The 13,593-nt window shown below is 35.0% G+C and overlaps 2 protein-coding genes across 3 annotated transcripts; one reads left to right on the plus strand and one right to left on the minus strand.

Moving 5' to 3' along the window:
* Nucleotides 1-1,921: 1,921 nt before the first annotated feature.
* On the minus strand, nt 1,922-6,488 carry WIT1 (WPP domain-interacting protein 1). Its single transcript, XM_008232101.3, has 5 exons — nt 6,354-6,488; nt 5,257-5,855; nt 3,916-5,063; nt 2,800-2,988; nt 1,922-2,497 (listed from the first exon to the last, which is right to left on the minus strand). The coding sequence occupies exons 2-5, from the start codon at nt 5,819-5,821 to the stop codon at nt 2,306-2,308; spliced, it is 2,094 nt and encodes a 697-aa protein (XP_008230323.2). The 5' UTR covers nt 5,822-5,855; nt 6,354-6,488; the 3' UTR covers nt 1,922-2,305.
* Nucleotides 6,489-9,476: 2,988 nt separating this feature from the next.
* Nucleotides 9,477-13,450, plus strand: LOC103329607 (amino acid transporter AVT6A-like). Of its 2 annotated transcripts, XM_089050556.1 has the most exons (6): nt 9,625-9,988; nt 10,331-10,773; nt 10,934-11,086; nt 11,448-11,651; nt 12,262-12,727; nt 13,008-13,450. In XM_089050556.1, the coding sequence occupies exons 2-6, from the start codon at nt 10,350-10,352 to the stop codon at nt 13,141-13,143; spliced, it is 1,383 nt and encodes a 460-aa protein (XP_088906682.1). In that variant the 5' UTR covers nt 9,625-9,988; nt 10,331-10,349; the 3' UTR covers nt 13,144-13,450. The 2 variants fall into 2 exon arrangements, with proteins under 2 accessions (XP_008230324.2, XP_088906682.1); XM_008232102.3 differs by having other exon boundaries at nt 9,477-10,773.
* The last annotated feature ends 143 nt before the right edge of the window (nt 13,451-13,593 follow it).

A 13,593-nucleotide genomic window follows, 5' to 3' on the forward strand; every position in this document is an offset into this window, starting at 1 on the left:
TGGACCCTTTTTATTTTAACAAAATAGTATAGCCGGGCGGCTTCAATAGGGTATTTTTATATTAAAAATAGTATAACCACTCGGCTATACCTGTTTTCACACGTGGACAACTGAGAGCCATGCGGGTCCTTTTTTGCCCATAAATAGTATAGCCGTCCGGCTATTTTGTTTTAAAAATAGTATAGCCGCGCGGCTATAATTCACTCCAGCATAGTATAGCCGTTCGGCTATACCCGGAGTTTTCAAAAAAAAATATAGTATAGCCGCGCCGCTTGACTGGGGTTTTTTTTTTCATTTTTATTTTTAATAAATCGTATAGCCGATCGGCTATACTCTTCATATATACTGGCATCGTTTTCTTTTGGAAAATTAAATAAAAAATAAAAATTTCCCCTATTTTCTTTTAGGCCTTTGCTCAAGTCTCTATTGTTCCACTTTGATTTTGTTTTTCGTTGCCAGAGTAATTACCCATATAAAGAATTTAGCATTTTCACATTGAATACTCATATTATACATGTACGTACGTATTTTTCATTAATAGATCCGTTTTCTTTACACGTCTTAAAAACTCAATAAAATATATATTTTTCAAAAAGCAAATGTATTGTACACATACATATGTATTTTTCATTTAATACATGTATGTTTTTACATTTTTTTTTAGAATACACACAAAATTCACGTATTGTACACATAATTTCACATATTATTGAATAAAAAGATAGGCCTTGGGGCTCTTGGGTCAATGCCTAATTAGTTGGGTCAATGGTTGATTAGTTGCGTTAATGGTTAATTAATATATATAATTAATCAAAAGATCGGCCTTGGGGCTCTATGATTTAAATTAAATCTGATTAATTATTTATTTATTTGAATTATTTTTAAAATTCAAATATCATATAATGTTTTTTTAAAAAAAAATATTGGGTTTGCCCTTATCTGATACTTGTTAGAACAGGTATCGGCCATTCTATTTAAACACAAGCCCTAGGTCTGTACAATTACATCAAATTCACAAAGAACATTCATATCATCATTTCTGTATAGCCTCATAGATAAACACACAAATTTTGCCAGAAATCAGAGCCCGAGTGCGTTGGATTGGAATTTTTAGAAATGTTCATGGTTAAATGATGAAATACAAGTATAACTACTTGTAATCTTACTATTTTGTTCATAAAGGCGAAACAGATTATTCAATTCCTCTAATCATTATATTTCATTGTTGCATTGGATTGGAATTGTAACATTATATTTCAATCCCTCAATCCCCAAGAAGAGCACATCACAAGGTTCATAAACCAAGAAGGTATTCCAAGATCTTTTTGTTGATGTTCTTGGACAAGCTTGTGTATATGATCGCAGTTGGGGTAAATGGGACATAAACAGAAAGGTTGACCAAGGTTGATGCAAAATGAGGGGCTATTTATCTTAAGTTGGAGGAATTTAATAAGTTAGTTATAACTGAATCTAGGTATTCTTTGTTCTTAACTGGTTTTAATTTTTGAGTCCTTGATAACAAAGGAACTCTCTCATCAAGAGTTTTATTTGTTATGTTTTGACGAAGTCATATTCTAACGCTTGTGAGCTCCAAACTAATATCAAATATATTGAACTTCTCTCAGACAAATGGTTCAAGTGCAACAAAGAATCAGTTATAGGAATTTTGCTACAAAATGTGTTCCCTGATACTGGATTGGAACCTCAGCATGAATTTTGTTGGATTAGTAAATCATATAATCCAAAGACTTGATACTGGTTGGTTATACAATCTGTGTGGGAGGGATTTCCAAATTACCTACGAAATAATTCAAACCAAGAGCATAAGAGAGATTTAAAAAGATAATATATGCGCATTCAAAGGCTTGGTATGGAGCCAGGGCAATCACAAAAAGAACAAATTCACAAACATCCATCGATCTTTCTTGGACATAAATTTATAATTGTAAGCACTAAAAATTCATAAATGATGGTAAAAACTATCATTGAAGTTGTTTCTGAACTAGTTACAACAATCTCCTATCATTCTGTGTTTACATCCCTTTGAGTACTTGAGGAGAAAGCTAAGATGGGAAACACGCTATCAAATGATATCTTTTTATTTCTCAATGCTGAAGGGCATTCAGCATCTCACTTTGATGCAATTTGTACCTTAGGCACAATAGATTGCCTATCCCTAAACAGTTTCAGAAAATAACTTTGTTGTTCTTCGTTTTTTCGTTTTCCAGATCTTCGTTGCTCTACACTGGTTGTTACAAGAAAGCTACTGTGGAGACAAGCTCATGAGGAAACTCCAGCAGCAACATCAAAATGGGCAGTCTTGTTGGAGAAAAAAATAAGCTGCAACTGAAATCAGTAAAATAAGCATCGCCACGAGGAAATGCTTGAAGCTCAGAACTCCTGCATCTATTCTCCTTGCGGTCTCAAACTCTGATGTAGAATCAGTAGGTCCCACTTCAGTCTCACCAACAGAAACATTATTCTGAGTCTCATCCAGCTGAAAATATAAAATAAGGAGGCTACTTTAGAGTCAATAATGTCGTATTTCAACTTGTGTTACAATTGAAAAACAAACTCTCAGTATAACACAGTACATGCAGAAAATTTGCAAAGAAATCTGAATGCTGAATATGAAATTATATTGAATGACAACAAAACGCATCCTTAAGCATGAGAAATATAAAACAGAACAGAAGCAAAAATTTAAGAAAAGAACAATGATTTATAATATATATAAAAAAAAAAGGATATCAAGTCAAACAGTATAAGAAGTCAAACAGGCTTGATGACGGCACAGACCTTACAATTACTATCAGACAACTCATCAGCTTCTTCCTTACTTTCTCTTGTGCCAGTAGCCAAACCATGCTTTGAGGGCATGAAGTCTTTATGATTTCCTCTATCATCATTTCCCATTACCACAGATGGACTATTGTTTGTTTGCAACTTCAGTACCAAAGTTTTATTCTCCACCGCTAATGAAGAAATCTGCACATTCAATCACCAGCAGCTAAGACGAAAATTTAGAGTTTGGAAAAACACATTTTACTAAAGCAAGGCCGGCTGATGTGCCATCACTTAGATTTCAATATGCTTAAACAAAAATTTCAATCTTTCTTTATTGGCAGGAAACAAGATGTCTAAGTGCTTAATGCAATGATAGAAAAGTAAAATTTTCATGTTTTCTTTATAAAAAAAAAATTAAACAAGACAATGTAGAACTTTCAATGTTTAGTAAGACAATATGACCCTTCTAATGACTCAACGGTTCAGCACACTAAAAATATGGGGAGGAATTCAATTAGATAGAAAGAGACAATTGCCTTCAAACATCGAAAGTTGCGAAAGAAAATTTGATGAAACATTAAATCCGAAGTGAAGAGAAATCATATCTGCTAACTGGGTTTCAAACTCTCTTTAAAGACATAAAGACATAACTGCATACCTTCTATATTCTAGCTTGGCAAGATTTAGACCTAATACCCGTCCTGCCAAACCTCCACCTCAACTCTTGTCATCTAAGCCAAGCTCCCAAGGCAACACAAACATGCATATGAACATGTATGTGGAGCCAAACAGAAAAAAACATGGATGTGGGCATGCCCATGCACGTATACTCTGTGTATTACACAGTTATGTGTGTGGACATTTCTACGCATGGAGATCATAAGTTTAGTGATCCATATGATCCATATTTAAGTAATTTCCTAGTTTTGCGTAGTACATTATCACTTATTGAGATTATATAGCTGAGATTTACATTTCTCACATACATGCTAAATGGTAAATGACCAAAAGGAAAAAGAAATCAGGCGCTGAGCAATGTGACAGAGACAGCAAAAAGACATTTCCACCTCACAATAAAAAATTCAACCTGAAATTGAAAAATTAATCAAATACATGATAAGTGAATACCTGCTTATGAAGGCGCTCTCTTTCAAAAGCAAGTTGCACCACTAAACTTGTAAGAACTTTGGACCGAATACCAATATCAGTTGCAGTAGCTAATTTTACTTCCTCGGCTTGATGCAAAGATGCCTCCATGCATGCCAATCTACCCCTCAGAAAGCTTAGTTCCTCAGTTAGCAGTGCATTAGATTCTGATAATCTTATACAGTTGTCCTCTGCACTGTCAGTCCGACTTTCAGCTTTTAAAACCTTCTGCTTTAGATCCTTAATCACACTTTCCATGTCATTGATTGTAGAATACAACATGTGTTGTTTCTCCAGGCTAGCTTCAGCAGATGCCACTGCATGCTGTAATTGGGTATCAGATTCCCTTAACTTCCTCTCAAGTGAATCCACCGTCTCTGAGGCACTGCCAGTGCTTTTAAGAAGTCCGATCTCTTCATTAAGTTCCATATTAGTCTCTGTTAATAATTTGCTTTTGGCTTCTGCATTCTCAGCCCTAGTTTCAGCTTTTGATACTTTCTCTTTCAGATCTGTGATGACATTTTCCAATTCACTAATGTCTGAGCATAGAACAGTATGCTGTTCCTCAAGTGAACTCACCTTTTCTCTCAAAGTAAAGGCCTCAGAATCAGCAAGAATTAACTTATCTTCAGCTTCCTTCAAGCTGTCTTTTAAGCCGGCTGTCTGATCTAAAAGGAAGCTATTTAGTTTTGCGTTGCTGCTTTCAAGTTTCCGCAAAGAGCTTTCTCGGGATTCAACCTGACCATCAAGCTTCAATCTTAGTTCAGCTTCCCGCTGAACTGAACCGTTTAAGTTAAACTGGAGAATATGGAGTTTACCCAGTAATTCTTTTGAAATACCCATAAGGACCTCAGATGCATTATCCACCTGTAACCACCTCTCCCAAGCATCTGCTGCCTCCTCCTCCATGCAATATGCTTCTTGATCTGAAGACAGCAGCCTCAGTTTCATATCTTCTTCGATTTGTTTTGATTCAGTCAATTTCTTTTCAAGATCCATCTCTCTTGCTAAAGATTTCTCTAGCATCCTCAGTATATGTCTTTGCTGTTCAACAGTTTGCATATTTATCTTTACATTCATGCTTGAGAACTTGTCATCCTCTAAATAGCCCACTCCTCTGTTAGCATTCCCTGTCCATATGCATGGATGAGAATGCGAAAAAAAAAAAACAAATGCCTGCACAAAGGTGGTTATAAATCCTGTCTGCCCTACACCCTAAAATTTCCTGGCAACCCCATCATCCATAAGCACAATAAGAATGAGAAAAATATGATATTGACAAGAAAATCAACAACAATATACTGAATCATGCTTGTAACTCACAATTTTCTTCTCCATCATAACATGAAAACGTCCTCTGGAACTTCAAGGATTGCATCCTTATTTCAGAGATCTGATCTTGCAACTGCTTCAAAGATTGTTCAGAGTCACACAGCTTGTCTTCTACTACCACGAAAGTTTCTCCCAAACATGTGTATGAAGATAGCAGCCCCTGGGCATTGGTGATCTCTGCTTGAAGTATAGCCATGAGTTTATCCAATTCACTCACCTCAGAGTCCAAAATTCCAGACAAGAGAACGAACTCCATAGCGTTCTCAACAGAATCAACTGATGTCTGCTCTTCCTTGGAAGAAAGGGCTTCCAAGTCACTCTCCTTGGTTGCCACATGCATCATAAGAACATTTAAGTTAACTAACTTCTCAGAAGCACACGCTAGATCCAATTCCACTCTGGTGAAAACCTCGCCAACACTTCTTAATTCTCCAACAATCACACCATCAGATGAGACACTTTCAAGATTGCCAACTTTACTCGAATCCACTTCTGGGTCATCAATATTAACATCATTAACAGATACACTTGCTTCAGGACCACCATCGTAATCCATTTTAATGGTGCACTTGTTAAAATGGTTCTGAAACCTGAATATCAACATAACTTTTGTTACAAACAATACACACGAAAATGCAGAAAACTTCCCACATATAAAAAGAGGAATATTTTATGAGCTCGAAGAACATCTTCCAAAATCCAAAATCAAGAACCCAAATACCCATTAACAAAAAATCTAAAACGCACAAAAGGTATGCTCAGTGATATTCAATACTGACTGCACATCATATGTTCAGTCATGATTTTGATTGAAAATAAAAACAATTAAAGTTCCTTGATTTACTTTCTTTCTAAAACTCTGGATGATTGAAGATCATCAGATTTTAGAAAGCTCATCGTAAAGCATTCAAATATATCAAAAAGAGCCCAACCATATTCAGAAGCACATATTCTAGCACACCCATCTCCTACATTCCACAATACAAACGAAATTAGGAAATGACAGATATAACAACACCATTTTTTTTCCAGTCTCAGCAAACCCATACATACAAAAAACAGTAAGAAAGCGGAAAGCAAGCTCGTACCTTTAGAACAATTTTCTCGGCTTCTGTTAGAGCTCGCAAAGGCAGAAGGACAAATACAATGAAAAAAAAACCGTGCAAGGAAGGAATAAAAAAAAAAGATGGTGATGGACTTTGCATTTTGCATGATACGTGTTGCGCGCTTGTTGTTTTGGGCCCAATTTGAGTCGGTGGATATTGAAACTATGGTCTTGGGCCCACCAAAACCCAAAATTTCTGCCTAATAAAACAACGTTGATCAGCCCAAAACTGTTATTTATTTATTTATTTACTAGTTTCTCCGCTCACGCTTCCGCTCAGCCTGTTAGAGGCTTTTTTTTAAAAAAAAATTTAAAATTTATTTTAGAATTAGAAAAGATAATAGTTAGTTGTGTTCCATAAAAATAGATTCATTATCTTATTTTTCTTTTCATTTTAATTTTCTTTAATATGAAAAAGTGTGAATTTACCATATTATCCTTATTTAATTAATAATTTCAATTTTTAATGTTTGCATTAATCAATAATTTTTTTTTGTATTTGTAATGTTTTACCATTCTTTGCATTTTACTTTATATATATAGATAATTGGTATATGACCTTTTTACCCACAAAAAAAACTAATTGCTGTTTTTTTTTTCTAATACAAGAATATTGGGCGAATAGGAATTCGAACACTAAACTTCTAGTATAGAGATTATTACTTTCAACCACTTGAGTTATTAGCCTGTTGCAATTGCATATTTTTTATAGACCATGGTGGTCAAGCTCACGTGTAGGGGTGGCCATGTTTTGGATTGCATCGATTTAAACCTAAAACTACAGCCAAACCAATTACAATATAAAGATTTAGTTCGGTTTTGACAAATCAAACCAAACTAATTTAAAACAATTTGGTTCAATTTAGCGGCCATGCTGACGTGTATGTACATCGACATGCGCAATGATCAATATAAAATATTCACTAAAATTTAACAGAGAGTGAGAGTCTGATTGATTAAAAAATGTGAGTGAAAAATTATGCACCGCTCCTTTTTATTAATCTATTGATATTCATATCAATCAATCTTTCTGAGTCACATTCTAATCTTCGAGTCACCGTGTCCCATGATGAAAATGGTGGGCCATCCAGTTGGTGGAATATTGGGCTCATGGGCCCACTTCCTAAAATCCAACCCATATAATATATTAATGGATTTTTTTGTAATATTGAACTGTACCAAGCGAATAGATTTGCAATCTAATTCTGTCCACAATTTCTTAATTTTTTTCTTTTTTTGTTAATCTTGCTCACTAATCACAGATTAGCTGATGTGAGAAAGAAGAGGAAGAGGAAGTACCTAAAGATTCCTTGTACTTGCTGCATCAGCAAATTTTACACCTGTTGCAACCACCACCACATGATTATATTATATTAGCTTTATTAACCTATTGGTCTTTTTGTTTTATTTTTAAATGTAGTGTTTGGTTGGTGGGTTACCATTGTCATCATTGTCTAATATCTGTGGTTAAGTTGGTAAAATTTGTGTAAAAGGTGGGTTATTTTTGGGAGCCTAAAACATGGTTTCACTAACACTGGCACTGGCAGGCCACATACATGAGATTTCCAAATTGAAATGACACTTCTTGTTGGGAACACTGCATCACAATTTCTATGTTCCCTGATCTTTGTCATTGATGATGTGTGGCTTTTAATTTTAGTGATGAAATCAACCATTGACTTGATTTGCAACATTATAACTAATTCTTAATGACAATAATGATTCACATTAATCACTCACATCACCTGAAATTATTTGATATAACAATAGTTATGTGATCTTACAAGGGCGGAACTATGAATTTTTCAATGATGGACTAGTTAAAGTTGTTATAGCTTAAAATCTAAGACCAATTTTTGTTTGGGTACTTACTGTTTCTATAGTTTTTCTAGAAATATATTAAAGTACAGATTATGATAAATAGTAAAAGGTTGAGAGTTAAAATCATGTGTTTATTAAGAGATTATTTTATTAATTGAGCAAACAAATTAAATATAACATGATTATATGCCCACAAAAATTGAGTGGACAGTGGGTTACAAAACTACATTTGAGTGAGCTACTAAGTTTTTATGTGATGAATAATATTAAACTATATGTAATATATTTTAATTTTATAAAAGGCTACCTGGGCTAGAGCCCATGGTAGCCCTCTACCTAGTTCCGCTCATGAATCTTACATATTTGCTTAAATTATAATAAGTTTCGAGTTTAAATTTTAAACTTATAAAATACTTTATCAGTATAGCATAACGTATTATCATCGCATCGAATAATTTATCTCACATACGTGTGTAACTCCTATATAAGCACATAATTTTGATGTCATGTTTTGTTGGTTGTGGCTTAAGGTTCCTATAGATTAGATTAGAATCATGCATAGGTTAATCAATTTCATCTTTACACCTTGGATGACATCAACTCTAACATTTTATAATTTGTGGCTCACATTTGCTCCAATCTTTACAAAGAAAACACTATTAGCATAATAGTAAATTTCTCCTAGGCCTATATGTTAATATCCTAGGTTAGGTAGTTGAACCATTACACTAAAATCATACAAACTTACCAATAAGAAAACACAAATTCTTACTTTGGAAATCCCCAAAATGGTGTAACAAACCCTAACAATCTTAGGTGAACTTTTTTTTTTGGTTCAAATATCTGAACCTTCTAAGATATTTTCTTTTTCCCACGTGACATTTCCGGAAAATTAATTACTCCCAAATCATTTATAGCCTTCTATTTTTGTTCATCTTATCCATCTAATTTTCTCACTCATCAAATCATTTACAGGCTTCTATTTTTGTTCATGTTCTTCAACTTATCCATATAATTTTCTCACTCATCAAAGTTTAACCCGTCATAATTTGTATTTTTAAATAGATTTTTTTATATAGAAAAATAGATTTGTTACTTAAAAGAGTATGCCTAGAAAAACTTATATGGGAAAAAAAAATTAGAAAGCTGATGAACAGAGCAATGGCAGTAAATTGTTAATTAATAGCCAATTTATTATCCAATTGCGAAGCTTCCTCTTTTGACGTAGACATCTGCGGACGTCTTTCCTTCTATTCTTATAAAGTCCGTAACTTTCACACCAAAAGCGACAAATTTTACAGTTTGTGGAATTTTGTGGATTAGGGTTTTCATTGTCAATTTCATTTCGCCAATCCACAATAATTCCACAGACACCAAAAGAAAAAGAAAACAACTTAACATTATTAAATTCCAGTCTTTGTCTCCACATCCATTATTGTTATTCAATATCAAGCTTTATTGGCGTGTGTATTTCTCTTTCCTTGAATTTTGGTTGGCTATAAAAATCAAACCTTTAACTGAAGAATTCAGTCGCGTTTCTTGCTTTGGGTCTGCTGAATCATTGACCTTGAATTCTGGGGTTTGATTGGTTAGGTTTTGGGTGTTTTTCTTTGAAGAGGGAGAACTGGGTTTTCTCAAGTTGGCTATCTGGGAAATTGGGTTTGGGTTTCCTCCCCTTGTTGATATTGAAAGTCCAGCTAATGATTGTAAAGATCCACCTTCAACTGTGATATATTGAAGAATTACTTGTGTTTTCAATTCAATTCAATTCTGATACTTTCTTTGTTTTTGCTAAAGGTAAATTTTTATAGTTTTGCTCCTGGGATTTTATTTTCATTTGGATTTTGTCTGCCCCAAAAAGAATTGTGCATTCATTTCACAATCAATTTGGTAGCATTTGCAAAGGACCAACCTTTGTATTCTCAGCAAGAATTCAATATTTGTGAATTTTTGGCTGTTTGGGTCATTGTGTCTGAAAATCCTCTTCATCTAGCTTGTGTTTGCTCTTCCCCTTATCCTCAATCTGAAAAAAAAGAGTATATAATTTGACCGTTGGACAAAATTTTTATTGAAGCAAATATTTGTAGGTGGTTGGCTGCTTTATAGATTTTCCATAAGCTTTAAACCTTTGTTTTGAAGATTTTTAAGATATCACAAGATGACGATTGGAAATCTTGCACCGAAGAAGGAAAAGAAGTCAAGAAAGAGCAAAGGAGTTATTGATGAGAATGCCCCCTTGTTGCCCAAAGGGCAAGAGGATGTTGTGTTTGATGAGTTTAATGGAGCGTCCTTTACTGGAGCAGTGTTCAATTTATCAACCACAATTGTTGGTGCCGGGATCATGGCTTTGCCTGCAACCATGAAAGTGTTGGGCCTTGTCCTTGGAATTTCCATGATCATCTTTATGGCCTTCTTGACCGAAGCTTCAATTGAATTGATACTTAGGTTCAGCCGAGCTGGGAAGTCTGCTTCTTATGGAGGTCTTATGGGGGAGGCCTTTGGAAAATATGGGAAGGTTTTGTTGCAGATATCTGTTCTAGTCAACAACCTTGGCGTGCTCATTGTCTACATGATTATTATTGGTATGTCTTTCGCTCTATAATATTGTATTGTATTTACTCTGTTACAATTTTGTCATTTTGATCTCTCTGGTGAATATTTTTGTTGGCCTAGAGATCTGCTCAGGCTTGTCATAGGAAAGGTCTGAATTTGTCTAACAATCTTTGTATTACTTAAATGAAGGTGATGTGCTCTCTGGAACATCTTCAAGTGGTGTTCACCATGCTGGTGTACTTGAAGGATGGTTTGGAGAACACTGGTGGACTGGGCGTGCCATTATTCTTCTTGTAACCACACTTGGCATATTTGCTCCATTGTCATGCTTTAAGCGAATTGGTTAGTCTTTCTTTATTTTTTTATGTTTGAAGGCATTGTTTGGTGCACTGCTATCACTCACTCACATAGAGTGATTTGGTTAAGGTAACATATGTTTAGCAGATTTATATGAGAACCCTCTTGTTTAAACATGTGCCCTTCCCTATTCAGTTTTCACTCTTGTCACTTTCACTTGCATACAGTGATTTGGTCAAGAATCATTCTGTAGCTTTTGACTTAAGTTGTTGGTGGAGTGGTGATTTATTATTAAATTTTATAGCTTTATTGAATTTGAGCCTATTATTTGTTAAGACCTTATTCTTTAGTTTTCCATTTGGAATATAATGTTTCGGTGATCTTAATAGGCCTATTGTGGTTGCAGATTCATTGAGCTTCACGTCTGCCTTATCAGTTGCACTAGCAGTTGTATTTCTTGTTATTACTGTTGGAATTACGGTCTTCAAGTTGTTCAATGGAAGCATTGCGATGCCCAGATTGTTACCTGATGTTACCGACGTTTCATCATTCTTCAAACTCTTCACTGTAGTCCCTGTTCTTGTCACTGCATACATTTGTCACTACAATGGTATGGAAACTGTTTGTTTGTTCACTTACATAGAGTTCATTTGCCTAGAACTTGGTCCATGTTTCTGCAATATAAGAATGAGAAATTTTTGGTGGATTTGTATGTTTGCGCTTCAGTTCCTTTCTTCCCTTTTCCCCTGTTAAATGAATCACTATTTAGCAAAACATAAATTTGAAGCAAACTTTGAGCAGTAGCATGTCAGATTTCGATTTCAGAATTGAATTGAATGGGTTTACGTACCCCTCCATCCACCAGATTCCTGTATTCTTATCATTGAAAATGTTTACTTAATTTTTTAACTAAATCATGTTAAAATATGTTCTCTATTTTTTGTTTAAAATTAAAACCGTGACATCTTTAATCATACAAAATTTGGTATTTTGACACATCTTGATCCTTTTATCATCCTGGCCTTGTACTTTTCCATACCACCACCCAGTCATACTTAAAAATGATTTAAAATTAACATTTTGGCATAATGCACACTTGAAACTATAGAAATGGGACTGTTGGTTGAATGTGGGAGATCTCATATTTGAAATGTTTTTCACCTTTTAATTGCAAACACTTATGTGTTGAGTAATAATCTTCCTGATCAATTCATCTGCAGTGCACAGTATCCACAATGAACTTGAAGACTCAACGCAGATAAGAGGGGTTGTGCAAACCTCACTTGCTTTATGCTCATCTGTTTACATAATGACAAGCCTTTTTGGGTTCCTCCTATTTGGGGACGGAACTCTTGACGATGTGCTTGCCAACTTTGACACCAACCTTGGCTTACCTTACAGTTCCGTTCTCAATGATGCTGTTCGTGTCAGCTATGCTGCTCACCTTATGCTTGTGTTTCCCATTGTCTTCTTCCCATTGCGGCTCAACTTGGATGGCCTCCTCTTTCCCTCTGCAAGGCCGTTGGTTCTGGATAATATGAGATTTGCACTGGTCACCATTGGGCTCATAAGTGTCATCTTCTTGGGTGCAAACTTTATCCCCAGCATCTGGGATGCTTTCCAGTTCACTGGAGCAACTGCTGCAGTTTGCCTTGGGTTCATTTTTCCTGCTGCAATTACTCTCAAGTGAGTTTTTGACTTGATCACAAGAACTATCTATTAGTTCAGGTTTTTATTTACTTTGATAACCAATTGTTTTCTTTTTCCAATTTGGAAAATAGTAGATTGCAGAGAATAGCCTAGGACTTAAGGTTATCATATCTCACAGATTTTATGCGTATGCTGCCTTTTGATCTCATAAACATGAAAGGATAGGGATATTATTTACTGGGTTCTTCCCATAGCTAGGTCAGTTTTGTGAATATACTTGGAATTACTATTCATCACTTTTTCCTTGGTATGTCAGGGATCGACACAACATAGCCACTAAGAAGGACAAGATCTTGAGTGTTTTTATGATTGTACTAGCTGTGTTCTCAAACGTGGTGGCCATATATAGTGATGCCTATGCCTTGTTCAAGAATTCATCACGGCGTGAATGATATCCGATGTGAGGACATGCCGGAAGGTGCTCATGTTTTTAGTGAAGACCAACTGGCTGGATCCAAACTGTATTAGAAAACCAGGGTTTTCTGAGAGCGTTCAATAAAAAATAAAGGAACACTCTGCACAATGTATAAAATGTTAGTTTGCTTAGTGCAAGAAGCGGGCAATGGAATTCACTCCCCTCCGCACGTGTGTTGTATTACATTGTTCTTCACATTGAACTCTTTTTTGTACCAAAATGAAGTGAGCTTTGAGAAATACAAATATGTATTATAAATTTGTCATGCAATTTTCTTTGCACAATTCGTTTTCCCCCCTATTGTCTATTTGGTTATTTGTTTTCGTGTTTGTTTATGATGAAAAATAGGAAGCTAGAAGGTATTCACTTTCTTGTGGACACTTCATCACCAATGCAAATGAGTGCCATTTGACACACTTGCAAAGAC

This window comes from Prunus mume, linkage group LG4 (genome assembly GCF_029339155.1).
Source record: "Prunus mume cultivar Tortuosa linkage group LG4, ASM2933915v1, whole genome shotgun sequence".
In the NCBI taxonomy this organism is placed as follows: domain Eukaryota; kingdom Viridiplantae; phylum Streptophyta; class Magnoliopsida; order Rosales; family Rosaceae; genus Prunus; species Prunus mume.